General features: G+C 48.0%; 6 protein-coding genes across 10 annotated transcripts in view; 2 read left to right on the top strand and 4 right to left on the bottom strand.

Annotated features, from left to right (window-relative positions):
• Positions 1 to 1,232: 1,232 nt before the first annotated feature.
• Positions 1,233 to 26,539, top strand: part of Flo2 (flotillin-2) — a 101,640-nt gene continuing 76,333 nt past the window's right edge. For 2 of the 5 annotated variants that reach the window (XM_033384212.1, XM_033384211.1), the window contains exons 1-2: positions 1,297 to 1,334; positions 3,076 to 3,222. In XM_033384212.1, the coding sequence (XP_033240103.1) occupies positions 3,174 to 3,222 (49 nt within the window). In that variant the 5' untranslated portion in view covers positions 1,297 to 1,334; positions 3,076 to 3,173. The other 3 variants (XM_002133635.3, XM_033384213.1, XM_033384215.1) reach the window with 3 other exon arrangements.
• On the bottom strand, positions 4,299 to 7,053 carry LOC4815593 (glucose dehydrogenase [FAD, quinone]). Its single transcript, XM_001355476.4, has 2 exons — positions 6,792 to 7,053; positions 4,299 to 6,721 (listed from the first exon to the last, which is right to left on the bottom strand). The coding sequence occupies exons 1-2, from the start codon at positions 6,952 to 6,954 to the stop codon at positions 4,995 to 4,997; spliced, it is 1,890 nt and encodes a 629-aa protein (XP_001355512.4). The 5' UTR covers positions 6,955 to 7,053; the 3' UTR covers positions 4,299 to 4,994.
• LOC4815755 (glucose dehydrogenase [FAD, quinone]) lies at positions 8,989 to 11,019 on the bottom strand. The gene is made up of 2 exons (XM_001355477.4): positions 10,808 to 11,019; positions 8,989 to 10,741 (listed from the first exon to the last, which is right to left on the bottom strand). The coding sequence occupies exons 1-2, from the start codon at positions 10,965 to 10,967 to the stop codon at positions 9,027 to 9,029; spliced, it is 1,875 nt and encodes a 624-aa protein (XP_001355513.3). The 5' UTR covers positions 10,968 to 11,019; the 3' UTR covers positions 8,989 to 9,026.
• Positions 14,858 to 17,279, bottom strand: LOC4815829 (glucose dehydrogenase [FAD, quinone]). The gene has a single exon (XM_001355479.4). The coding sequence runs from the start codon at positions 17,071 to 17,073 to the stop codon at positions 15,187 to 15,189; it is 1,887 nt and encodes a 628-aa protein (XP_001355515.4). The 5' UTR covers positions 17,074 to 17,279; the 3' UTR covers positions 14,858 to 15,186.
• LOC4815547 (glucose dehydrogenase [FAD, quinone]) lies at positions 18,745 to 20,983 on the bottom strand. The gene has a single exon (XM_001355480.4). It carries the CDS (start codon positions 20,841 to 20,843, stop codon positions 18,945 to 18,947), a length of 1,899 nt encoding a protein of 632 aa, XP_001355516.3. The 5' UTR covers positions 20,844 to 20,983; the 3' UTR covers positions 18,745 to 18,944.
• LOC26533425 (uncharacterized) lies at positions 23,600 to 24,546 on the top strand. Its single transcript, XM_015185701.2, has 2 exons — positions 23,600 to 23,740; positions 23,801 to 24,546. The coding sequence occupies exon 2, from the start codon at positions 23,805 to 23,807 to the stop codon at positions 24,408 to 24,410; it is 606 nt and encodes a 201-aa protein (XP_015041187.2). The 5' UTR covers positions 23,600 to 23,740; positions 23,801 to 23,804; the 3' UTR covers positions 24,411 to 24,546.

Raw genomic sequence — 26,539 nt, 5'->3', positions numbered from 1 at the left:
AACCTAATTATCACTCCCTTCAAGCTGCTGATTTAAGACTGAATCACCAATAGTATCCATAGGGGCAGAATTCTTTTGCTCAAGCATTGCAAATTATTTAGCAGGAAATTTAGTATCCTTTATAAGCAAGTCTTCCTGTAGTTAATTTTTCAGTAAATTATATAGCGTACGATTTTTCACAAAACTCTGAGAAGTTTCACCTATCGCACACAAATATCGTTGTTTTTGCAAAGCAACAAATACCCTAAAATATATTTCTATTTATCGATGCATCAATATATATCAAGCAATAGTTCAACGAAAAAATGAGTCGTAATTTTGAATGGCTAAAGGTATGACAACAGGCAAAAGCAGCCAGGGCAAATTGCAAGGTTCGTACGAACCGTCTGGGCCGTTTTTTCTCTTGTCCGTATCCTCTTTTTCCTCCCATTATGTAGCAATGTGAAGTTTCCGTGTAGTTCTGTAGCTGTTGCTGGAGAAATATCGATAGTGTCTCCCAAAACATTGCAAAACATCGATGTTCGACGTTTTTCAAATTTTCTATTTCTATGCCCTCCAGAAACTAGATAACGTTATCCCTGCATTATCCATTTAAGGTCTTACGCTCGGATTTAAATTCCCTCTAACACATTATATCCACATTATCTTATCAAATTACTAATACTTACGTACCTGCCCGTATTTAGTAATTGCATTTGTATATATTTTGAATGCATTCTTTGTTCTTTTAGTAAGTTTAAATCTAATTTTCCTCAAATATTAATCTATTAGCTATCTATAATATAATATCAGCTATTTCTCTCGGTCGGTTGGCTGGGGAAGGGCTGCGGTTTTTTTTGGGATCCGTGCTTAACAGCCTTTTGCTGATGTCACGCAGGCCACTTGATGGTGTAAAAATTGCATCGCCACCTGATACATGAAGTCATTGCATATCAACGTTAAGATTTAATATCTTTGTAAGCACTACAATATGACATTTATTAATTATAAATTTTCTTTTACACTAGGTTGAGTTATTGAGTTTTGGAGTAAGATTTTTTAAAAGGATATTGTTGTATCTTGTTCCACTTATTAATAGTGGAGTGATAAATATGGCTGAGCGAAAAGGGGCAGAAAGAGATCCTGTAAGCAAATACTTTAAGCCACTTTTACTTTAATAACCTACAACTTCTAGCGTAAAATCGAAAAACATCGATGTTTGAGAAAATAAACACCGATGTCTACTTGTACACCAAATATCGATGACATCGGTGTTAACATCGATGTTTCTCCAGTTCTAAAATATTTAATCGATAAGTTCACACTGTTTACGGAGTTTGTGCGAGTTTTGTGCGGTAAATTTTGCACGAAGAAATTAATATTAATTAATAAAAGAACAATCAATTAGAACCGATTCTTTGATCAATAAAACTTGTGCGCGTTTGCTTCCTGGCCCATGTTTTTTTAATATATTTTTCTTGCTGTTCTGTGAGTGAAAATGGAATCGAAACAAATGCAGCCGCCTGTGGGATGCTGTTTCCCCTACGCGCGCGATTCTTTTTTGAGCCGGGTCTCTCCGCTACTAATTGTGATAAATCCTATGGTTATAGTCGAAATCGGGGATATACATATATATTGTAGGAGAGGGTTACAGTGGGGCGGCGGGCGGTACAGCAACAGCAGCAGCAGGTCGCGATAACAAAACATTGTTTACCTCCGATGAGACCCCGCAGCGGCAGAGCAACCCCCAATCAGAATTATTTACTAAGGGTTAAATTATTGTCTCAGTGTGTGTGAGTGTTTCGTGTTTTGGTCTCTCTTCTGATTCGGTTTTTTCTATCTTTTTGTTCTAATCTCAATTTTTTGTATACTCTGGTGAGGGGTGCAGGGGCAGACCAGGCAATGATGAGCTCATTGATAAGGCACTCTCCCCGCAAACAGACACTCTCCCACACATACTCTCTCCCTCTCTCTCCATCTCTCTCTCTTTCTCGTTCGGTTAGCCCAAGCCTCCCCCAAGGAATATGGAGTACGAGGTTAGGCATTGGCCCCCCATGGGTGCACACATATGTATGTACATGAATGCATTAGTGTGGTGCTACCCACACGCATAGGTTCTTTTGGCTCTCGTCGAATTCTGGCACGCAATGGCATTTGTTTTTGGATGGCCCTACCCCACCTTACATTGAATATAACTTGCCCGCGCCCAATTCACTTTCAACGTTTACGTCATGTGCCGCCCCGTCCCCGGCCCTGTTCTGGCTACAAACCCACCCCTCCCCCGCCCAAACCAATGGTTGAGCTGTTCTATTTTCTGCCCAGCAATTCGCATTAATTTTATTTGAACTTTGATAAAAATATATACACATGTACATGCATCTTTATTAACAATAAAAGCAAATCACGCGCAAAGTTTGTCAAGTGGCACCCCGCAGCGGGGATTCCTACGTGTGATTGAAAACTGACGATTGTTTTTATATTAATTCAATTCCATTTTGCGCATTCCATCTGATCGTCAGTGTGTGTACATGTGCATATGTATACGTATGTATGCATATTGTATGCTAAGCAAGTTGCTGGAGACGACGCCGCCCCAAAAGCAGAAAGCTTCTACAGCCAGAGATATACAAATACGATAAAAGATGAAAACAAAACAGAAGAGAAGAGAAGAAAGAACAAACACAGACAGAAGAGCAACAATAAAAACATTCGGGGAGCGAAAAAGTGTAGCATACTTTCGGGCCGCGCCACAAAAAGCTCCATATAAAATACCCTTGCGGCGATCCTTTGCGTTCGGCAAACCACTTTGCTGCCCTCTAAAGTTTAGGTATACCCGATCATCCATTGGATTGTTTATCCCAACATTTCATAGAGCAGCTACAACTTATAGATAGTACAAAATTAGAAGCATAACAATAGGGATATAGGGAATGCGAATAGGGAAAGTGACAATATCACAGAACAGATCGGAAAATAAACAATACTATAAAGGGCCAAGTGTTTCGTCTGGAAGTGCATCTAAAACTTCGGCTACCGATGTTTCGTCTACTTTTTTTGTTTCTACGACTATTGTTGTTGTTTCTCCGTTTAGAGCAGGAGAAAGAGAACTTTTCGAGAGCAGTGCAGAGAGGAGCTTTTTGGATATAAAAATCGAACAGCAAAAAAAGCGTACACCACCCAACCATCCATCCACCATGGGAAACATACACACAACGGGTCCGAATGAGGCGTTAATTGTTTCAGGTAAGTTCTCCCCTCGACCCCCCATTCTCCTACGAGTATCCGAGTTCAGCCCTCATAGCAGCAGCACCGCCCCTTTCTGGGGGTTACAGCCGCCTGTTGACTTATTTTCAAACGTTGCAATTAGAAAACCGCATGTTGACAGGGCGACAGGGCGGCAGGGTGACAAAGCGACAGGGTCGTATAATTAAAGCCAGGGCTGGATGCCAGTGGGAATTTCTCTTTCGATATAGAATATAATATAACTTTTTCTTAGGAATACTCATTTGCAAATTTCGTAGTGTTCTTTGAGATGCATTTTCCATATAATAAGCTGCCAACAGCTGACTGGCCAGTGTGACCACAGTCTGCAGCTGTCTAAATATGCATATGGCTATTGCCATTGTGTCAAATGACGACAAATCGTACACGTTGCAAGTGGTAAAAAGGTCATAGCTCGTGATTAGCCCTACAATTTATGTTAAAGTCGATTTTGGGCAACTATTCGTTTTGAAAATTTTTGCAATATGTTATAAGTGGTTTTCGCGGCGGCGGCAGATTTCAGCGAAAGTTGGGGCAATATATTGAAGCTAATTTGTAATAAATGTTGTGCATTGATGTTTTTTTAAATTGGCTATGATTTTTAGTTTTTTTTTTTGTATTTAATTTAAAACTTAAAATATATCTCTTTGCGATACTGAGAACATTTTCTGGTATTTTTTTTTTGATAATTCAATAGACTTTTAGGAAACATTTTCTTTCTTATAGGAGAAAATAGGTTTTCAGATTAAAGTTAATGAAATTATAAGTAAATTGGATAGCTTGAAAAATAATATCGGGAAAAACGGATATGGAAATGTGTTTATATTGACTTTAGATTTGTTTGCCAGGGTTGAGATTTCCACGGAAATGCCCATATGTATTTAAATATGTTTATTGAAGTCATTTGAATATTTTCCTATGCCATTCGAAAACATTCGTCAAATAATGCGAATAGCGTGGATTGTGTCCCATTGAAAACGGGCAAATTCCCAAAAAATACCGAAAAAATGCAATGTTGGGTTTCAGATGAATCCGCAAAAGTGCGGTAACTGTATTCATTAAGTTGTATTTGTTTATTATGTGGGTTGCGGGAGCACTTATATATTATGGATATACTTTTTAATAAGCTTTAATATTCCTTAGTCTTCTTCAGTTTCTATATTTAAAAATGTTATAATTGGAAAGGCCATAAAATATAAAATTTAAGTACTAAAAGCTTGGATGAAACGACTACGGTCACACTGCGGTGCTCTGCAACTCTGGGGACTGGAAAGCTTTTGCCTCCTGTGGGGGGATATTGAATGTTTCACACAAGAAGGAAAAAGGAAGCGATAAGCAAGAACACTGATAACCACTTGTATGCGCACAACCCTGATGACACTGCATCCCATCCCTCCGCCCACCCACCCTCCGCTTCTCCATCTAAGCACAGGCACAGACAGCTTCCGAGTCAAACCACCCCCTGTTGTTGCTGTTGATGATGATGCCTGGGCCTGGGCCCGTGCCTGTGCCCGTGCCTGCTGCGCTCGGGCCTGTGCCACATCCAAAGCGGCTTTCAACCCTTGTGCGGTCGCGGTCTTGGGTTAATGCACTCTCCAGGCAACACAACCCCCAGGGCCTACGCCTACCCCACCATCTCCCCGGCTGTCTCGAAGGACAGACGGACTCGTTAAGGTAATTCCATTTAATTAACTCTCCAAGTCGACCTCCTTCCAACTCGCATCCTCGGATCGCATCTATTCCTACACTGCCCTTCAACTCCAGTCGGAGCGTATCATGTCCGCCGCCTTCTCCCCGATCATGAAGGCCGCCGCATTGGTGTGGGCCGTGGGCGGCACGGGAATGATGCTGGTGTCCACCACCCGCAGCCGCCTCATGCCGTGGACCCGCAGCTGGGGACTGACCACGGCGGTGGGATCGCTCGCGGGACCCATGCGACAGGTGGCCACCTGGTGGTGGAGCGTGTACGAGAGGGTGCGGATGGAGCAGCGCCAGTAGTCGTCGGAGGCGAAGGCCAGGGACTCGCAGCCGGGCACAGGGCGTTCGAGGAGGCGGGCGCCAATCGACTGGAGGGCGGGCATCTTGGAGATGCGAATGGCCTCCTTGATGCCATCGAGGATGTACTCCACATCCTCCTCGGCCACAAAGTACTTGGGATCGATTTTGGGCCAGGCCAAGGGATTGCGATCCCGCAGCCACAGGCGGCCGACGCTCTGCGGATGGAATTGCATCACCAGGAGCGTGAAGTGATCCTGCCTGGCCTGGGCCAGCTGCCCGTACATCCTGTCGTAGATCTCGTCCTTGAAGTTTGCGCCCAGCTTGAGGGCCGTTCCCTCGTCGCTGGCCAGGCTCCCCAACACCATGATCAGCTCGATGTCGGGCCAGTCCTGGGGCAGGGTCGACCGGCCGGTCTTCAGGAAGGCCAGGGCCTCCACACCGCCAATGGAGCTGAGCTTGGTGGCCGGATTCCCCGCCAGCAGATACGACAGCACCTCGGCGGCCGTCACTCGGGACGTGAAGGTCGTCTGGCCCGTGGTGTTGGTCACGAAGGTGGGCCCAAAGTGGCACATGTGATCGTAGAGGCGCTTCCCCACTGGCAGAGCCTGCACCAGCGGCACCCCAATGGCCTTGAGGTTGTCCGCCGGCCCGATGCCCGACAGCATCAGCAGCTGGGGGGAGTTGAAGGCCCCCGCCGACAGGATGACCTCCTTCCGGGCCTTGAACGTGTAGGCCCTGCTATTGTAGCGGAACTCCACGCCGTAGGCGGACTTGGTCTCCGCATCGATGAGCAGTCGCGTCACCTGCGAGAAGGTGTAGATGTGCAGATTGGACTTGCGGTAGTCCCTCACTGGCTGGATGTACGCCGAGTAGGCGCTGTGTCGCCGGCCGTTGCGGGTGGTGGCCTGGACGTAGGAGACCCCCAGCTGCGACTCTCCGTTGTAGTCGGTGCGGGGCAGACCCGCCTCCACGGAAGCCTCCACGAAGGCGTGCACCAGCTGGGTGCGGTAGCGCACATCCTCGACGCTGAGGGGTCCGCTGTGGTTGTGGTACGGCGACTGCTCCAGGCCCTGCAGCTGGGCGGACTCGCTGCGCAGGAAGTAGGGCAGCACCTCGGCGTAGCTCCAGCCCGGATTGCCGGCGGAGGCCCAGCCATCGAAGTCCCGCCTGTTGCCGCGATTGTAGATCATGTAGTTGATGGAGCTGGTGCCGCCCAGGACCTTGCCCCGGGGCAGGGCGCACTCCTGGTTGTTCATGCCCAGGCAGGAGAGGCGCTGTGGCACAGAGTGGTAGCCCCAGTTGGAGGCCGTCTGCTGCAGATAGCCGGCCAGGACGGGCGTCAAGTGGGCAATGTTCTCCACGCCGCCCGCCTCGAGGAGGGCCACTTTCCAGCTGGGATCCTCCGAGAGTCGGGCGGCCAAAGTGCAGCCAGCTGCCCCGGCTCCTACCACAATGAAGTCGTACGTGGCCAGATCCTGGGGCACTGAAGCAGCAGCAGAATTTACATGTATTCGAGGGAGATCCCCGGGGATCTTGGGCTTGGAATCACTTACCATTCGGCCGCGTGGCCTGCTCCAGCAGATTGACCAGTCCCACCTGCTGCAGCTGGTCCAGCAGCCTCTGATTGCCGTTCGTCTGGACTCCGCTGAGCAGGAACAGCGGCATAAGCAGGCAGCAGGTCAGCCGGAACTGTGGACTCCACATGATGGACTGCATTTGGGCCAATGGTGGACTCAAATGAGCTGCACCCGCGGGATGGGTGTTGCTTTTAAGCCATGGCCCTGGGACCGGAGCCCACTCCCAACGGAGTGACTCAGGCGCCACGGCAGAGGGGCCTTTTTAGGTGTTGCTGCTGCTGCCGCTGTTAAACTCCCATCAAATGCCCTCCCCACCCACCTGTACCTGTAGCTCTGCCTGTACTGCCCGTGCCATAAACACTGCATACCCTGTTCGCGCCTCCAGCTGGGTGGAAGTTAACGGGTGCTCCGACGAGACAATAAAAAAAGAGTTAAATAAATTTAATTCATTTAATTCAAACAATAGAATGAATCATTGAAATATATAAACCAAAGAATCGAACTGGAGTCAGCCACCAGCTTGAAATAAAAACTGGAATAAATGAACCGAAGAATAGAATGAACCTTCAAGAAATTAGCAAAATAAGGAATGAATTAAATGAACCAAAAGCTCTTGAAAATAGAACAGAAATCTAATATAAAATAAACAAAAAGGAAAGATCAACGTACAGAATGGAAACGACACAAATTATAGGTTTAGGAAACTCTACATTTTTCCTATAAAACCCAACATACCATACAAAAAACTTAGGAAATTAAAATCCACAACAAAATATAAATTAATTATTTATCATTGCTAATATTCAAACACAAGTGCAAATGCAAAATATTTTTTAAGGTGTCACTCATAAAATATCATGTGCTCAATAAATAATCAAAGCTAAAAACAGAATTTAAGTGTTAAAATTATAATTAAAGTATATGTATGTTGATATAAACACCTATAAAAAAAAACAACTAAAGAACAATTGTGGCAAAACAAAAAATAAAATTAAAATAAAAATATAATAAAAATAAAAAACCAAAAAAAGAGAAACAAATAAATTGGAATAAAATTAAATTAAAATAAAAAAGAAAAAATTAAAACAAAAAGAAAAAAAAAATTAAAAAATATATTAAAAAAATATATATGTATAATTGGAAAAAAACATAAACAATAAATAAATTAAAAAAGAAAAAGGAACAATAAAATAAAAAATTAAATATTAATAAAAATATAAAAAAAAATTAAAAATACAAAAACAAAATAAAATGAAATAAAAAGCGCAGAAATAGAACAAAGAATGAAGCAAAATTTCACCTCAGATCAAGAGGAATCAAAAAACCGAAATAATAAATAAATAAACAACAGAAATTAAAGAATAGAATAAATTAAGTCTGGAGTAGAGACTCGAGACTGGAGCAAACTGGATAGAAAGAGGGAACTAAAACAAAAATCAGTTTTAGTTTCCGATTAAAATACGGAAATCTATGGACCAATTAGCAAATCAAATCAAAAAACCAAAGCATAAAAGAAACAAATGCAAAGATTGAAAACTGATTGAATGAATATCTAATAAAAGATTCAAACTAATTGGATTCTGCATGGATGGCTGGAGAATTAGGTGTGGAATCAGGAGCAGAAGTGGCCCTGCCAGTACAGGGTATCCCCAGGGACGATCAGAGGCCAGAGACTTCTAAGCCTGGCCAAATGTGAAGGGAGAATGGCAAGATTCTCGCTTATTTGTTAAGTGTTGAATTCCATTTGCGTTCGTTTTGGGTTCGTTTAACTTTGGCGCGTGCTGGGCGTCGTCGCATCCCAATCCCAGGCCCAATCCCAGTCCCAGTCCCTCTGGGCACGCAGTTTTGAACTGCATTTAGTGTGGCCAATTCCATACGAGTGTATATATACCCAGACGACAGACGACAGACGACAGACAACAGACAGGCGACGCACTCACCGCGTGCTCTATTCATTCGCACTGGACTGTCATTGAACTTGATGTCTGATGAAACCAACTCAAACCCGTTTTGGATCACATCGGCTCGGATTGGATCGTTTGGTGGCTTTATTAAGCTAGGTCATGACGACACCCGACTGCTCTCCGGCGTACAGCGGACTGGTTTGACCCTTTGCTTTCTTTGGGCTTTCTTTCTTTAAGCATTTTATTGACCCATTTACATAGATACGATACGATACGATACGATACGAGTTCTTTCCCTGGCAGTTCCTCAGCTCCAGTCGGAGCGTATCATGTCCGCCGCCTTCTCCCCGATCATGAAGGCCGCCGCATTGGTGTGGGCCGTGGGCGGCACGGGAATGATGCTGGTGTCCACCACCCGCAGCCGCCTCATGCCGTGGACCCGCAGCTGGGGACTGACCACGGCGGTGGGATCGCTCGCGGGACCCATGCGACAGGTGGCCACCTGGTGGTGGAGCGTGTACGAGAGGGTGCGGATGGAGCAGCGCCAGTAGTCGTCGGAGGCGAAGCCCAGGGACTCGCAGCCGGGCACAGGGCGTTCCAGGAGGCGGGCGCCAATCGACTGGAGGGCGGGCATCTTGGAGATGCGAATGGCCTCCTTGATGCCCTCCAGCAGATACTCCACATCCTCCGGGGCCGAGAAGTACTTGGGATCGATGCGAGGCCACTCGAGGGGGTTGCGATTGTGCAGCCAGAGACGACCCACGGAGGCGGGGGCAAAGTGCATGATCAGGAAGGTGAAGTGATCCTGCTGCCTGAGAGCCAGCTCCTTGTACATCTTGTCGTAGATTTCCTGCCGGAAGTTGGCCCCCATGGCCAGAGCCGTTCCCTCGTCGCTGGCCAGGCTCCCGGCCACCTGAACCAACTCGATGTCGGGCTGCGTGGACGGGGTCCGGGCTCGGGGCACCTTCAGGAAGGTGAGCGTCTCCACTCCGCCAATGCTGGAGAGGAACGTGTCCGCCCGCCCCAGCAGGAAGTCCTTGATCACGGGCGGGCCCAAATTGGCGCTGAAGATCGTCTGGCCCGTGGTGTTGGTCACGAAGGTGGGCCCAAAGTGGCACATGTGATCGTAGAGGCGCTTCCCCACTGGCAGAGCCTGCACCAGCGGCACCCCAATGGCCTTGAGGTTGTCCGCCGGCCCGATGCCCGACAGCATCAGCAGCTGGGGGGAGTTGAAGGCCCCCGCCGACAGGATGACCTCCTTCCGGGCGCGCACTCGATGCCGCCGCCCCTGGTGGAGCAGCTCCACCCCGTAGGCGGACTTGGTCGCCTCGTCGATGAGCAGGCGGGTGACCCGGGCCAGGGTGAGGATGTGCAGGTTCCGGCGCTGCTTCCGGATGGGCTCGATGTAGGCGCGGAAGGCGCTGTGGCGGCGACCCTTCAGGGTGGTGGCCTGGACGTAGGAGACCCCCAGCTGGGACTCGCCGTTGTAGTCGGTTCGCGGATGTCCTGCCTCCTGGGCGGCCCGCACATGGGCGTGGGCCAGCCTGCTGCGATAGCGCACATCCTCGACGCTGAGGGGTCCGCTGTGGTTGTGGTACGGCGACTGCTCCAGGCCCTGCAGCTGGGCGGACTCGCTGCGCAGGAAGTAGGGCAGGACCTCCGCGTAGCTCCAGCCCGGATTGCCGGCGGAGGCCCAGCCATCGAAGTCCCGCCTGTTGCCGCGATTGTAGATCATGTAGTTGATGGAGCTGGTGCCGCCCAGGATCTTGCCCCGGGGCAGGGAGCATCTGTTGTCGGGCATGCCGCGGCAGGCGTGGCGCTGCGGCTGCGACAGGTACCCCCAGTTGGAGGCGGTGGTCTGCAGGGAGGGTGCCATCAGCGGCACCTGGTGCATGATGTTCTCCACGCCGCCGGCCTCGATCAGGAACACACTCCACTGGGGGTTCTCCGAGAGGCGGGCGGCCAGAGTGCAGCCGGCGGCTCCCGCCCCCACCACAATAAAGTCATAGCTGCCCAATGGCGCTGCGAATCACACGAATGCTGGAGATCACCATGGGGAGACATGGGCCAAGGCCGTCATGCACTTACCGTCGCTGTAGAGCGGAACATTGACCACATTTCCGATGCCCAGGCGCCGCAACTCCTCGAACTCGGGTGCTCGGCCTCGTCCTGGGTCGCCATTGCCATCGGGGATCTGCAGAAGAAGTCCCAGAAGAACGGACATCAGCAGCAGCAGCAGGTTCTCCATGGTGTTGTCGTAGCCGTACCTCTGGTTGTGTTACCTCTGCGCCGTTGACTGAACTCTGCGGCTGGCCGGCTGGCCGGTGAAATTGAACTTCTGGTTCGCACAGTGGGCACAAAAATGAAACACTTTCAAGCCACGCAAACACCAACGTACTGGAGTTCGTGTTGTTTGGTATTAAAGGATGTCTTTTGGTTAGAGGAAGTATCTTTTTTGGAACTATCTGTGGCATGGCACCCATATTCTATTCAAATATTCCGTTTTGAAATAAGAGCGTACTGAAATCAAAAGGAAATTACTTTGATTTAAAGGCATCAATATTTAATCGGAATATAATTTTATTATGAACTTATTATTATGAAATATTACAATTTCAGGGCTTTTTTCTCTGAGTGTATGGTATATTCAAAGATCACATAAATATATATGCGAAGTCGGAAGTCGGAGGCTACAAAATTAAAATATTTCTGGATATTAAATCGGTGACCTCGTATGGCTCATGCGCAATAAAGATTGTTGCTCTTTCGGGGCACAAAATCATTCCAAATATTGTGATAATATGTTTTTTTTTTAAGTGGTTTCCAGCCAAAACTTTGCAAAACAGGTTTAAATCTAGATTCGATGGTAATGAGCGCCTCACAATGGGGACATTCTTTGTCTATAGCACTAATCAGCACTTTCGGATAAGCGGAATATTAATTATTTAGCTCGTATGTTGGATCCACCTATGGATCTTTCCATTTGCCCCACTGTGCCTCTCAAGTGTCGTCGTCGTCTCCGGTTTTGGTTCTCCTCGACTGATCTTTCGGTCTCGTCTTCAACTCTCTCGTCGCTGTAGGGCCAAAACGGGCCAAGATTGTTTTTAGAGCCAAGAATTTTTATTGCCACTTGCTAATTTGCTTACTGCTTTCTGCCTGCTCATCACCATGTCGCTCCTTCTCGTGCTCTTTCTCTAACTATATCTCTGTCTCTATCAACAAGTATATCATTGTCCCCGTCTCCGTCTCCGTCTTCGTCTGTATCTGCTTCTTGTGTTTCTTGGGCTATTTGCTTTTGGTCTTTCCGTTTGCATCTGAACCTGGTTCAATGGCACTTGGCCGCGGGGAATTGTTCTGGTTTCTCTTGCGGCTCTGCCACAGCGACATCTGCGGGGGGCGAGGGGTATGGCTGAGGGTGAGAGAGCTCTCAGGGGTTGGCTTTCCGGTGTTTCCCGTGGCGAATTTGGACATTCAGCAAACAAAAGCAAAACAATTTTCGTGGGGTGGCCACTGCAGCTGCATCAACCACCCCTTGGGGTTGTCCGACAGCCAGCATATGGCTGCAGTTAGCCCCCAATCCTGGCCGGGAATCTCTTACAAATCCGTCTGGCCGCTGACGGCCAGATTTATGGGGGGGAGTTCATCCGGCTGGGAGTGGGTCTTGTTTTGGTCACGGCAATTGCATGCAATATTCATGTTTTCGAGACCCCACCCCTCCAAGGACCTTCATGAATATTTCAATTTGTGTTAATGAAAACCCAGGGCTGATGGCTTGGCCTCTGCAGCTCCCCAGATATCCAACAGAGTTGACGATAGAAATGGTTTTGATATCAGCAATAGTAGAAGGCCACCTTTCCAGTGCATTTGTTGGTTGATTTCGGTTCAGGGAGTGGTCATGTGTACAGTGCCGGACTTAAGTCTTGAAACAGCAATAACTTTTCGGTTTATTGCGGTTTCAAGAGCTTTGCCAAAGCGATTTTAAAGAGAAAATGTATTTTATCCCATAAATTCATCAATTTTCGATAAGTTTGGATCATTTTGATGAGCGTAACATTTCTTAAACGCAAAAGGGTCTAAAGGTCTAGGGCAAAAAAGATTATTTAGCAATTTTTAATGATTTTTTTGTTCTTGTAATGCCATATAGCTACCGTTTGTTGGACAAGGATTCACCATCAATTCTAGTTGTTAAAAGTTTGGGAACGAGTGGAAACGTTGTGAGCCGCGGCAGGGGCCGAGGCTCTACTTTGAAACCCGTTAATTGGACAGTATGTATGTGAGCTCTTGATTTATGAATATGTTTATAATCATAGATACTATATTGTACATATTTATCAACGGAGCACTTATTGGCTAGCAAAAGTTTAAGGCCTCTACCATTGTTGATGGCGATGCTGTGTTTTAATTTCGAACTGTTTTATCTTCATAACTATAATCCAATTGCAAACCAAGACCAATGCTAAGAAAAGGGCCACTTGTTTATCCCCTCTAATGATAGTGCTACTGCAGGCACACCACATGTGTTAAGAGTTTTGGGTTCGTCGAGACCCATGCACATTCATCTATGATTTTATGGTCCAACCGCTCATTACTCTATGGTCCGTATTGGTGGTCAAGTGGTCTGTATTGTTTATAGAATGGCCTGTGTCGGTTCTTCTTCATATTAATGAACAACCATTGTCTTACAAGAGATCTTAGTGAGATGCCGGGGTACTCTTAGGTCCTAGGTTGAGTGTGAGGGAAGTATCTATCCGATATAAGCCTTTAATCCATAGATTTATACTGCCCACAGAACCACATTCTCATCTGCATACAAACCTACATAGATATTCTCACGCAGCAGCCCCGACTCACTCGTCTTTAGCTGGGGGCTCCCTTTCGCTTTCGCTATCCCTCTCCCTCTCCATCTCCCTCGATCTGTCGCGCTCTATTCGATGCACCCTTGAATAGTCTTGTTCTTTCACTCACTTCTCGCACTTCCTGGCATTGATCTTCAATCGGAGACAGTCTTGAACCGACCCTCGTCTTGAGCCGATCAAATGTCGGAGCAAACCTATCGATAGAGCCTGCTGTGGAATTGGAATGGATTTCTGTGGCAAGATCGTGCCTGCTTTTTTCCACTTTGAGCTTTTCACAAGTAAAGCTTTTGATCAGTTGAAGCATACTTTTGGGTGGCACCTGCTCTGGAAATTGTTCTCAATTTGTGACTGATTTACGGCCCCCCTCCCTCCCAAGTTCCCGCCCCGGGGCTAAGGTCAAATCAATGCAAATTAAACCAAAAATTCAAAACAAAAGACCAACAAAAAACAAAGAAATAAAACCAAGACCACAAAAATCATTTCCGCAACAATAAAAAGGTATCAAACAGAAGAACAAGACGGACATTGACGAACCCAAAAAAATACACACGCTAAAAATTTATTAGCATGAAAATGGACAAAACCACGAAAGAAAAACGTTGAAGATTTCAGTAAAATTGAGAGTCAATGTCAATGGGAGCCCTATGTATCATGCAGCTTGTATCAGCAGGCAGGTGTCACCTATGATGCTGTGAACGCCAATCGATATTAGCCAACAGGAATGATGTATTGCATCATGCATGACGAAAATGGATCATACTATTTGTACGCTACATTTCTGAAAATCTGAGGCACGCATTAATGTATCAAATCACCTCTCATCAGCATAACAGTCGTGGAAATTCCATCACTGGTCACTGATAGCTGATCTGTGATAGCTGATCACTTATAACTGATCGCTTATCGCTGATAACTGATCACCTCTATCTGATCACTGAACCCTTTTAGCTGATCTTTGATTGCTAATCACTGATTGCTGATAGTTGATCACCTCTAACTGATCACTGATCGCCGATATCTGATAACTGATCACTGATTGTTGATAACTAATCACTTATTGCTAATAAGTCTTCACTGATCACTGATTACTGATCACTGATAACCAGTTTGTGCCACACACCTGCCAGCACTGATCACTGATCATCCCTAACTAATCACTGATAACTGATCTCAAAAAGCTGATAACTGATCACTGATAACTGATCATTGATCACTGATCAAGTTGTGCTGTCAATTCCCTCTCTCGGTTGAGTACGCAATAAATGACACATTGTAGAAATACATGGTATATGATAATCTTAAGAGATTTATTCATGGAGCTTACGGGTCTAGACTTAAATTAGAATCAGTTCAGGCTAAAGAGAGGTACACTAAGAATAACAAAGAATCGTTAAGAATGCCTTAACTAAAACTTAAGCCCCCTTCGCACTTGGCCAACTCGGGGAGGTTGATGGAGAGACATAAAAGATGGTAAATGTATGACTAAACAGAATACAAAACAACGATGCAAACGATGGGGACAAGTGGGGGGATGGGCAGTGGACTTTGGCCTTGTGCAAACCGGGCTTAGACCTGATGAAACTTTGGACTGGGGGATTGGGAGTGGAATAATCACGGGATGAAGCCATGATCCTGCTTGATCATATCGGCCGCCTTTTCGGCAATCATAAAGACAGGCCCATTGGGATGGCCGGACATGATCTCGGGCATGATGCTGGCATCGGCGACGCGCAGATTGCGGATGCCATGGACCCGGAGGCGGGCATCGACTACGGCGGCCCGGTCCGATTTGGGACCCATCTTGGCGGTGCCCGAGTAGTGGTAGATGGTGAAGGTGAAGTGGCGGACATAGCAGACCCAGTAGGCCCAGCTCTTGTAGGGATGCTGCTTGCAGGTGGGGATCTTGCGCTCCCACAGCTGGGCGTTGATGGCCTTCATGCCGCGCTGCTCCATCAGACTGACGGCCTTGAGGAGGCCCCGCACCGAGATGTCCACGTCGTACGGATGGGCAAAGTAGTTGGCATGGATGAGGGGATACTTGAAGGGGTCGCTGCTCTTGAGCATGATGCGGCCGCGGCTCTTGGGCCGCAGTATCATCGGGAAGATCATGAAGGCGTTCAGCGACTTGTCCTCGATCTCGGCGAACAGCGCATCGTATATGGACTTCTTCAGTCCGAAGGCGCGCGAGATGGCCGGATTCGAGGACATGGAGCCGCCCACCAGGAACAGCTCAATGTCCGGCCAGCCATCCTCGTCGCGCTCATGGTCCAGGTCCCAGAAGGCAATGGCCTCACAGCCTCCAGGCGATCCGTAGGGCCCCTCCATCCGATTGAATCTATTGATCAGTGTCGGATCGGCAAAGTCCTCGAACTTCAGGGACGTTGCATTCGTGGTGAATGTCACCGCCGGGGCCGTATGGTCCTGCAGGTTGTAGCCCACCGCCAGGTCGGCTATCGGCTTGATGCCCACCTCCCGGAGGTGCTTGGCCGGCCCCACGCCCGACAGCATCAGCAGCTGCGGCGTGTTGATGGCCCCCGCCGACACGACCACCTCCCGGCGGGCCAGCACCTTCTGCACGCGTCCCTCCGTCTGCACCATGATGCCGTAGGCCGTCTTCGTCTGCGGATCGATGAGCACCTTGGTCACGAGCGCGTTCTTCTTCACGTGGAGGTTGGTGCGCTTCCCCTTCAGGGGATAGAGGTAGGCCCGGTTGGAGCTCCAGCGGGTCGAGTTGCGGGTGGTGGTGTGGAGGAAGGCGACGCCGTTCTGGATGCGTCCGTTGTAGTCGCGATACTTGAGCCCATCCTGCTGGGCGGCGTCGACAAAGGCCTCCGAGATCTTGGAGCGCCAGTTGACGTAGCTGACCTTGACGGGTCCGTTGCGACCGACATAGTCCTCCTCGGCATCGGGGACGCTGCTGCCCTCGTACTTCTTGAAGTACGGCAGGACGTCCTTGTAGCTCCATCCGGGATTGCCCAGCGCCTGCCAGCGATCGTAGTCGCGTCGATTTCCCCGCGTGTACATCATGTAGTTGAGCACGGAGCTGCCGCCCATCACCTTGCCACGCGGCCAGTTGCAGCGGTTGTTGTTCATCGCGAGGCAGGCATGGTCCGAGGGCTGGGTGCGGTACTTCCAGTTCATCTCGCCCAGCTGCAGGAAGTGGGCCACAATGGGCACGTCCATGACAAGCCGCTCCGGCCCGCCGGCCTCCAGCAGCAGCACCTTCCACTTGGGGTTCTCCGAGAGGCGGGCGGCCAGGGCACAGCCCGCGGTGCCGGCTCCCACCACAATGAAATCGTACTCGGTGTCCAGGACCAGCCCGTTGTCGTAGTTCTCCAGGTCGACGTCGGCCTGCCCGCGTCGCAGGAAGTTGATTGTCTCGAAGAGCACATTGTTATCCTGGGCAGACACCAGAGACAGCAACGAGCAGGCAAAGACCAGACCCAGACCCAGTCCCAGTCCCAGACTAAGATGCAGATTCGTTTTGCTGGCCATCATCGGGCTTCCACTAGCGGCACTCCAGACGAAACAAACCAAAAAAAAAAAAACACACACACTCCAAGAAGAGAATTCAGAAAAAATTGATCGCGATCGCGCAGTGTTCTAGTGATCGCGAGTGATCGGTGGTCGCGTCTTGCCCAATCGGATTCGGAACTAGTAATGCTGCCAAACGCTCTGGCCAAGTTCAATTTAATATTAAATTTAAGCGCCGATCCGATCGTGTTGTTGCGAATCTCTCGGCTGCAGCGCTCGGCTCCAGCACACAGCATACACGAGCGATCGCCAAGAATCTTCAAAAGATTTCAAAAGTTTGGTATACTGGTCTGTGGGCACGTTTACAGCCACAGCCACAGCCACAGATACAACAAATACAAGCTGAAATTGAAAGCTCATAGATGGAGATCTGACATTGACTTCAGAGCCGATCGTCATCGTCATCGTCACCTCTGTGTCTGTCTCTATCTCTGGCTCTGTGGACCAAAATGCGGAAGCACACATTAAAGGGCCTCCCATGGCTAGTCTTGGTAGATGCTCTAATCCTCTCTCCTTTCCGATTGATATAATTAACACGCTGCGATTTTCGAGGGTGAATTTCGAGACAAAGAAACCTGTCGTGTCGCTCTTTTGGGTATTCCACAACCAGATCGAAATCAAAGGCCTAAACCATGTTGTTCTAAACCAATAAGAATTAATAATGGGAGTGTGCTGATGATTATTGATGATTTCTAGACCCTCAGACCTGTCGAATGACTTGCACAACACGAATGGAGGATGATATGGTGTAAGAACTGACTAGATTTTTTGAATAGAGAGACTTACACAAGCAGATCATTGATTGAACGATTCGGATTAGAATATACAAATATGCCTTTTAGTTCTTACAAATACACCGAAATGTTCCTTTTCATTTTCCATTCTACCATTTTAAAGTCATCGATTATTCATTGATTGGCTTTTTAAAGTCTTCGATTACCTATTGATTACTATTTCAAAGTCTTCGATAATTTATTGATTACTTGTTATGTATATAGTCATCGATTATTTATTGATAACTATTTTTAGTTTATCGATGATTCATTGATTACTTTTTATGAAGTCATCGATTATTCATTGATTTATTTTTGCAACTTATCGATAATTTATTGATTACTATCATCGATAATTCGTGGATTACTATTTCAAGGGTTTCGATTATTTTTTTAAGTTATCTATTATTCATTGATTACCTTTTATAAAGTTGTCGCTTATTCATTGATTACTATTTTAAAGTCATCGATTAATCATAAAAGACTGTCATTTGACAATGTCATTGATGAAGCCCTAGGTACTCCCAATGTTAAAGATATCTTTGATGACTTTAGACTCTCAACACATCGTCATCGACTACGCGTACTGTAGGATAGATTTTTCCTTAATATTGTATATTTATAAATATTTTGTTGTATTATTAAAAAAATCAATGGACTATATCAATTTAAGTAACAGAGAAATAACAACGAAACCAGTCTCTTCCTTCATTACAGAGCTTCCTTCCTTAAGTCTTATAAAAAAACACTTTCTTCCGAATTTCCTGGTCTAAAGTCTAGTCCTTGCTCCAGGGAATGCCCGTGACAAAAAGAAAGAACAACAGGCAAACATTTGTACATGTCCTGTGCATGACGCGACACGTTGATGCTCGCTGATGTTCTATTTATTCCATTCACTCCTCCTTGTACATTCATTCGTCGAATGGTTAATTCAAGAGCCCCTGAGATCAGTGTCTCCAGGTCTATCCCGGATCTGTCGAAGATCCCTCGATCCCCTACCCTTAAGCTATTTGTAATTATTCCACCTATAAGACAAATTGTGCTCCTTTCTAGGATCTACAACTAGAGAACATAGTTGTGATCCTGCTTGATCATATCGGCGGCTTTTTCGGCTATCAGATAGACGGGGCCATTGGGATGGCCCGATATGAGGTGGGGCATGATGCTGGCATCGGCGACGCGCAGATTGCGGATGCCATGGACCCGGAGGCGGGCATCGACGACGGCCGCCGGATCGCTGCTGGGACCCATCTTGGCGGTGCCCGAGTAGTGGTAGATGGTGAAGGTGAAGTGGCGGGCGTGGCAGGCCCAGTAGTCGCTGCTCCGCCAGCGGAGATGGCTGCAGCCCGGCAGACGCTTCTCCAGCAGCCGGGCTCCGATGGCCCGGAAGGCAGGCTCCTCCAGCAGCCGAACAGCCTGCTCGATGCCACGGACCGTGATGTTGAGGTCGTACGGATGCGAGAAGTAGTTGGCGTAGATCAGGGGATGCTCCTGGGGTCTGCGGCTGCGCAGCTTGATGCGCCCGCGGCTCTTGGCGCGCAGGACCATGGGGAAGATGAGGAATCCGTTGGCGTTGCTGCGCTCCAGATCGCCGAACATGTCCTCATAGATCTCCGGCCTGAGGCCGAGGGCCAGCCGCAGGGCCACGTTCGTCTGCAGGCCCCCGCCCACCACAAAGAGCTCCACGTCCGCCCAGCCCTGGGGGTTCTTCGGATCGTCCAGGGCATAAAAGGAAATGGCCTCCACGCCGCCGGGCGTCCGCAGCGGGCCTCGTCCGCGAAAGTAGTCCCCCAGTGCCTTCACACTGAACATCTCTCGGATCTGCAGCGAGGTGGCGTTGCACAGCATGCTCACCGCCGGCGCTATATGATCCTGCAGGTTGTAGCCCACCGCCAGGTCGGCTATCGGCTTGATGCCCACCTCCCGGAGGTGCTTGGCCGGCCCCACGCCCGACAGCATCAGCAGCTGCGGCGTGTTGATGGCCCCCGCCGACACGACCACCTCCCGGCGGGCCAGCACCTTCTGCACGCGTCCCTCCGTCTGCACCATGATGCCGTAGGCCGTCTTCGTCTGGGGATCGATGAGCACCTTGGTCACCAGGGCGTTCTTCTTCACGTGGAGGTTGGTGCGCTTCCCCTTCAGGGGATAGAGGTAGGCCCGGTTGGAGCTCCAGCGGGTCTCGTTGTAGACATTGGCCTGCAGATAGGACACCCGCAGCTGGGTCTCTCCGTTGTAGTCGCCCCGCGGCATTCCCGCCTCCTGGGAGGCCCGAACAAAGGCATCGGCGATGCGAGTGCGCGGCTCCGTGTAGCTGATCTTGACGGGTCCCTGGCGGCCGGGTCGAGTGGGTCCTGGGTCTGCGTCCGGAATGCTCGAGGCCTCGTACTTGCGGAAGTACGGCAGGACATCCCTGTAGCTCCAGCCGGGATTGCCCAACTCCGCCCAGCGATCGTAGTCGCGTCTGCTGCCCCGGGTGTACATCATGTAGTTGAGCACGGAGCTGCCGCCCATCACCTTGCCGCGCGGCCAGTTGCAGCGGTTGTTGTTCATCGCGAGGCAGTAGCTGGCGGACGGCTCCGTGCGGTACTTCCAGTTCATTTCGCCCAGCTGCAGATAGTGCGCCGCAATGGGCATGTCCATGGCGTAGCTCTCGGGTCCGCCGGCCTCCAGCAGCAGCACCTTCCACCTGGGGTTCTCCGAGAGGCGGGCGGCCAGGGCACAGCCCGCGGTGCCGGCGCCCACCACAATGAAGTCGTACTTGGTGAGCAGCTTCTGGCCGTTGTCGAGGGCCTCCAGATCCAGCTGCGCCTGTCCCCGTCGCATGAACTCCATCATATCGAGCATGCTGTTGCCGTAGTAGCTCTGTTCGGCCGCTGACACGCTCACAGCAAGGAGCCCCAGAAAGGCCAGGACAAGGGCCCAGGGCCTGGACAAGGACCTTTGCGATGTCCTAGCAGTCATGGTGGGAGACAGTCAGACGGACACACTCAAGTCCGGCAATCGACTGGTGCAATGCACCGCCGGGAGACTACTATCAGCCCCACCGCCGCACAGATTGTTGGGAATCGTTGACAATAGCAGCTCTTGGATCGAACTGTCTGTCCGATGAGCAACAATTATTTATTTGCCCTGCCCTGCCCTGTCCTTCCCTGCTCTGCCCCGCCCTGCCCCTAACTATTGGAACGTGTAGTATCGCATCATTGGGGGAGGGAGGGCGCCAGGGGTTCGAACCGTCATTGAAAGGCTGAAATTATCGAACAATCAAAGATCGTAAGCATTCCATTCGATTCCACACGATTAATGAGCCCAAAGTCTATTTAAATTGCACAAATCCCCCTCTAAGAACAGGTCTTTCTCCATTGAATTTCACGCTCGAAATAAGGGCTGTAAACGTGGATGCGATAGAAATGCTCAGATCAGAGGTGTACGGTTACGCAGCTCTAAGAAAGGGATCAGGGGATCTCATCTGAGACTATCGCATTCGATAGTTGCTGTTTTCTATATCAAAGGGTTTGGTTGGTTGTTTTTTGGTTTCCCTTGAAAAATCAAATTCAGGGCGCTACGGAATATGCATACAAATCGCTTGCTCAAGACGAAGGACGGAACATTATTAAGTACTGCTGATTTATGCATTTTGCATCTACCATTTGATGGGAACCGATATACGAGATGTATATTCAGGAACAAGAGCAAAATATCTAATGGGACTTCTGTTGTAAATATAGGGAACGTTAGGGAACGTGCTGTTCATCTTAAGGAATGTCTGATATGAATATCTGGAATAATTTACACATTCCCAAGGAATTGCGAACATTTAGAGTGGAACAAATAAAGGAAATATCAACATCGAAGGGAATCTAACAAATCTACCTGATACTCTAGAAAATATATTCTGTGTCAAATATTGATTGAACCAAAGAGCATCCCAAGTGCATCTCTGAAGGGTCTGGAGGGTCGACAAATTGATGTCCGTTCGCGATGTTCGATATGATAAATTACCAGTTGAAAACAGTTGATTTATTTGATTCGAAACGATTCCACACCATCATCACAGTGATAGGAACTGCCTCTCACGATTGCAATTACATTCGCGATTGGGTGAATGGGAGTCGGAGGTGGCTGCTTGACTGCCCATAATACTGTTTTGCCTGCCGCATTGTCTAGCGAATAATTTTATAATTATTTCCGCTTGCATGCAAACAACTCGAAGCTTAGAATCCGACCCACAGCCCCAGAGAATCGGAGAAGCCGGGCTTTACTTTGCTTGAAAACCCACAAAGATTTTAGGCACGAAAACCTGGCGTCTAGGCGACCAGCCGACCATAGCCAGCAACCATATGACATACTACTACTACTACTACTATTACGACTACTACGAGTCGTAAAAGAAAACAGCACAAAAAATTACGATAAATTAAGATGGTGCTTAATGATTTTTTGATGTGTTCTCCGCCCCAAATGAGATATATGGCTGGTCGAAGGACAGGGGCTGTGGCTCTGGCTGTGGCTGTGGGTCTGGTATGGGCTTGGACTTGGGAGTTGTTGCTCTTCCTCTCCAGGGAGTTCGACACCAGCAGATCATTCAGCATACCAATGAGGTTCAGCCCAGGCCAGAACCTCTGAGAGCCTCAAGGACGGGCCAGAACCAGAACCAGAACCGTTGACATTCAAGTGCCTTTTGTTGGCCGCAAACTTCGGAGTCAGGGCTCTTGTTGCCCGGTCCAACAGTTGGCTTTAAATTTCGCAATTTGTCTGCAGTTTCGGGCCTCAAGTTCGTCAAGCTACTGGCTTCTGGCCGCCGCCAGAACGGCTCTAACGGCAATTAAAGTGTGGCTTTTAAGGCTTACAGCACGGCACCATCGCATCGATGGGTATTGTGGCTGTTTCTATACTACACGCTTCAAGTCTTCAAGTCAAGAATTTATCCAACAACTCGTTGTCTTTGACCGAGTTTTTCTCAAAGCAGCTTTTTTCTTCTTCTGTTAGTCTTGTTGCAAATTTTATTTTTGGCAAAACCACGGCCCGACTGCCTCTTGTTTTGGGCCTCGACTTTGTGTGCGAGACATGTTTTTTTGCTGTTGTTGTGGTGTGTGGCCCATCTGTGCCCCTGGCATTCAGACCGAGATCGAGATTTCCATAGAATTCTATTAAAAAAAAAGGAAGGATGAAAGATTCTTCATTCATTTGACATCTTTATGCGTGATTCTGTGTCCGTTCGCTTAGGGGAAACTGTGCTGGAAAAGCCAAAGAACAGAGGAATGGAGTGAACAATTCAGCTGGTGTTGACGCAGGTGGCAGCCTCGTTTAATGATCGTTTAATGGTCTTCAGAATGACTGGCATGCCAACAATCGAATCCCACCTCAGCATAAAACGATTCGATTGATTGCTATTTGTTTCGATCATCGTGACGAGGCATTCTAATGCTGGCCACAAATTTGCATATACCCCTGAAGCCCCTGATCGGATGCGGGGGGACCCATTCTAGAGACCTGATCTTCCCAAAACAAACCCGTTGTTCCAGTCTAGTTACATTTGGGCTGGGTTTTTTATCTGCCCAAATACCAAAGCAAATATTATCGGGCGTATTTTTGGAATAATATTTGCCATGGCCGCAGACTGGGGGGGATACCCAAGGCCAGCGAAAAGCCCACTAAGTTCGAGGGCTCGAAACACTGTATACCCTTTCCTGGCTCTGACAGGCAGCATATGATATCTAGGAATCCTTTAGAGATGGGATAGCAGGCCATGCTATTCCTGGAAATAGTTCATATTTACCCAGCTGTGGATTAAATCACAGCTGAGCAAAACGGAGCTCCTTAAAATCAAAATTACCTATAAAGAAAAACATCGAATTTTTGTGAGTAAATTATACGCGTGTGTGTGAATGTGAGTCCAAGCCCCCCTGTTCGTCCCACAGAGCGATGTCCGTACGATATACTAAGCAGCAGTTATGCGAAATCCTTAAGGCTGCCAGTGTCGGCTCCCAGCCCAGCGATATGGGCCCGGGGAGTCCTGACGATGAGCCCAGCACCTCGGGGCTGGGCCAGCAGGAGAAGGATGTCGCGGGGCTACAATCGAAGGTGGTGAAGCAGGCCATCGAGAGCCCTGTGCCGCAACGCCAGATCTCGGCCGACGGCAACATTTGTCTGGATCTGGAGAGCGGTGCCCGAAATCTGTCCAACATTCGCCCGGACGACTGGAACTGCTGGACTGAAGGCAACAACAGCGATGCGCTGTTTACGGATTCATCGGCCGTTCCGGTGGATCTTGTCCGTTCGATGGTCCCCAATCGCCGTGAGAGCTTCTGCAAGGCCTTTTTCAGCAGCCTCTGTGACTGGATGAAGCGCATTGCCGCCGGCTTCGGTCTGACTCCCCAGGAGTCGGTCTCGGGCTGGTACAAGCACTGCTGGGACACACTCGGAACCGACGCTCTGGATCAGCACCATGGCTTCGGACTGGACAGCAACCCCAAACCAATCGCCACCTCCACGCCCATGCGTGCGAACAATTCTAAAATTGCTCCATAACAATCCACACAGCATATTTTTCGCATTCAAATTGATTTCAATTGAACACCCACACACACCATAACTCCATAACAATCCCAACGGCATTCAAACTGATTTCAATTCAACTCAAAATAAACTTTAATGACTATTCTGATTGAGAATCCCTTCTGAAATGATCACTTAAGCTCTTGTCCGTTGAAGACTCTTCTGGCGTTTCCTTCCGTTCGATCTATGGCCGTGATCCCCCGCGATCATCGTCTATCCATCATCAATCAACACGAGACCACTTTGGATCTTTTTTGGTGCGATCAGTACGGAACTTCCTGGCTTTGTCGCTGCCGATGCCCAAATCAAATAATTGCACACTCTAATGTGCTTTAATGTTGAGCAAACAAAACCGTAATGTTATCTGCTTAAACTATCGTATGTGTCTTTGTCTGTATCTATATCTAGGTACTACATATATGCGTATTCCAATTATGCGCATTGTGGTCATATCAAAATGTTATTCAACTTTTCTGTTTCTGTTTCTGTTCTGCTTTGTCATGTCAATCATCCGCACAGAGACCGAAATCGATTTGTTTTGGACCGACAAGCAATAGCAATCCACTTTCAATAATTGATTCATTTGGCCTGACTTCCTACCACAAAACATTCCAATCAATTGGATAATAGTCGAATATTTGGGGGAAATAATTGCATTGAATTCCATGATATATATAAAGCCCTAAAATCATATTTTTGTATCTCTTTTGGAGCTGATTTTGTGTGAACTTTTATCTCTGGCACTTAATTGGCTTCTGCACAAACTTCTGGAGCTTAAGAAAATAATCATTTCAATTTGAATGATTCATTCAGACATTCAATTTTATAAAACACCACAGGAAGGCTAGTTCTTGATGCCCTTGCAGCACGATACATGTGTACATCTCAGATGCTCAGACATGGTTGTTCTCAGTGCATCTCCTGGCGGTGCCTTGTCTTCTTTTTTTTGGCTGTCCGTTACTCTTGTCATTCGCCTATTCTAATGCCTGAGAGAGTGAAGGAGTGAATCAGGGGCGCGAGAAGATGAGAGGCTCTCGAACGTGGTCCTAGGCCCCGAAAGAAGGAAAGAGAGAGAGGTAGTAAGAGCTGGTGGTAACATCCCCACCAATCACCAAAGAACTAGTAAAATAAAAGAGAACCAAAGCTGATGAAATAAGTGAATCATCGAAAAATTTGTTAATTAGAACCTGACATATGTCTGTATGATATAGTGATCCAATTTCGGTCCGATAATAAAACACATTCAACTAACAAGCTGTGATTTACTTTGACCTGGTTGATGGTCTTCTATTTGCGGAATAAATGGAGCTGCTTTCATTACTTTTTGCCGGAAATCATATTCAGTTTCCGGATAATCAATATTTGTGGAAATTCTTTGAATATTTAATCGTCTAAATGAATGATTCAATCAGAACCAAAAAGCAGCTTAGCCACCAATCTCCCGTTCTGTAAGTGGTTCATAAAATGTTATGGTCATTGGTCCCAATTTCCTACCAGAAAAAAAATCAAGATCGTCAAGGTTGTGTGTGTGTGCGTTGTGGTGGGGTGTCTCAAAGCTTGAAGTGAGGCCTGATGTAACCACTTCAATACGTAACGTGCTGTTCAGGTTCAGTGGGTAAATGGGTCAGGCGAGGCCCTAAGACGAACACGAACACGCACACGAACACTATCACTAATCACGGTCCAGGGTCGGGTCTCTGTAACCGTCGACCGGTTACAGCTGAAGAGATCGGATTGGTCTTGGGGCTACTTCCGATAGACTTAAGAATGTTTCCCTTATGAATATTTACACATCATCGTTAATCTCTTAAGAATTTCATGAAATATGGAATATGGTAACCAAGCCCAGCCCATTAATAACCGTATTTCCCTCTTCTTTTCCACGTATCTCCCTTACAGGTGAGTGGCACGTCTGGCGTCTGTGCGAGTTGTATGCAAATATTCGAATACCAAAGCCACTACAAGACAAAGATCAAGTTCATTGGGTCTGGGTCAACTGCTTGGCGGAGCCGGGACATGGCAACGATGGCAACGATGGTGTCTAACGGGGCACACAACAAGTTTATTGACCTCTAACTGGAACGGTAACACATCAACACGGA

This window comes from Drosophila pseudoobscura, chromosome X (assembly GCF_009870125.1).
Source record: "Drosophila pseudoobscura strain MV-25-SWS-2005 chromosome X, UCI_Dpse_MV25, whole genome shotgun sequence".
Lineage (NCBI taxonomy): Eukaryota > Metazoa > Arthropoda > Insecta > Diptera > Drosophilidae > Drosophila > Drosophila pseudoobscura.
The sequence above is the reverse complement of the archived record's forward strand: the minus strand, read 5'-3'. Positions and strand labels throughout refer to the sequence as shown.

What these genes read in the sequence shown, in the direction of transcription:
- LOC4815593 (XM_001355476.4), bottom strand. Translation starts at nt 6,954, where the DNA reads ATGCAGTCCATCATGTGGAGTCCACAGTTCCGGCTGACCTGCTGCCTG. An exon ending in GCAGGCCACGCGGCCGAATG is followed by an intron (nt 6,722 to 6,791) that starts GTAAGTGATTCC and finishes CTGCTGCTTCAG; the next exon opens with TGCCCCAGGATCTGGCCACG.
- LOC4815755 (XM_001355477.4), bottom strand. Translation starts at nt 10,967, where the DNA reads ATGGAGAACCTGCTGCTGCTGCTGATGTCCGTTCTTCTGGGACTTCTT. An exon ending in TGTTCCGCTCTACAGCGACG is followed by an intron (nt 10,742 to 10,807) that starts GTAAGTGCATGA and finishes TGTGATTCGCAG; the next exon opens with CGCCATTGGGCAGCTATGAC.
- LOC4815829 (XM_001355479.4), bottom strand. Translation starts at nt 17,073, where the DNA reads ATGATGGCCAGCAAAACGAATCTGCATCTTAGTCTGGGACTGGGACTG.
- LOC4815547 (XM_001355480.4), bottom strand. Translation starts at nt 20,843, where the DNA reads ATGACTGCTAGGACATCGCAAAGGTCCTTGTCCAGGCCCTGGGCCCTT.
- LOC26533425 (XM_015185701.2), top strand. Translation starts at nt 23,805, where the DNA reads ATGTCCGTACGATATACTAAGCAGCAGTTATGCGAAATCCTTAAGGCT.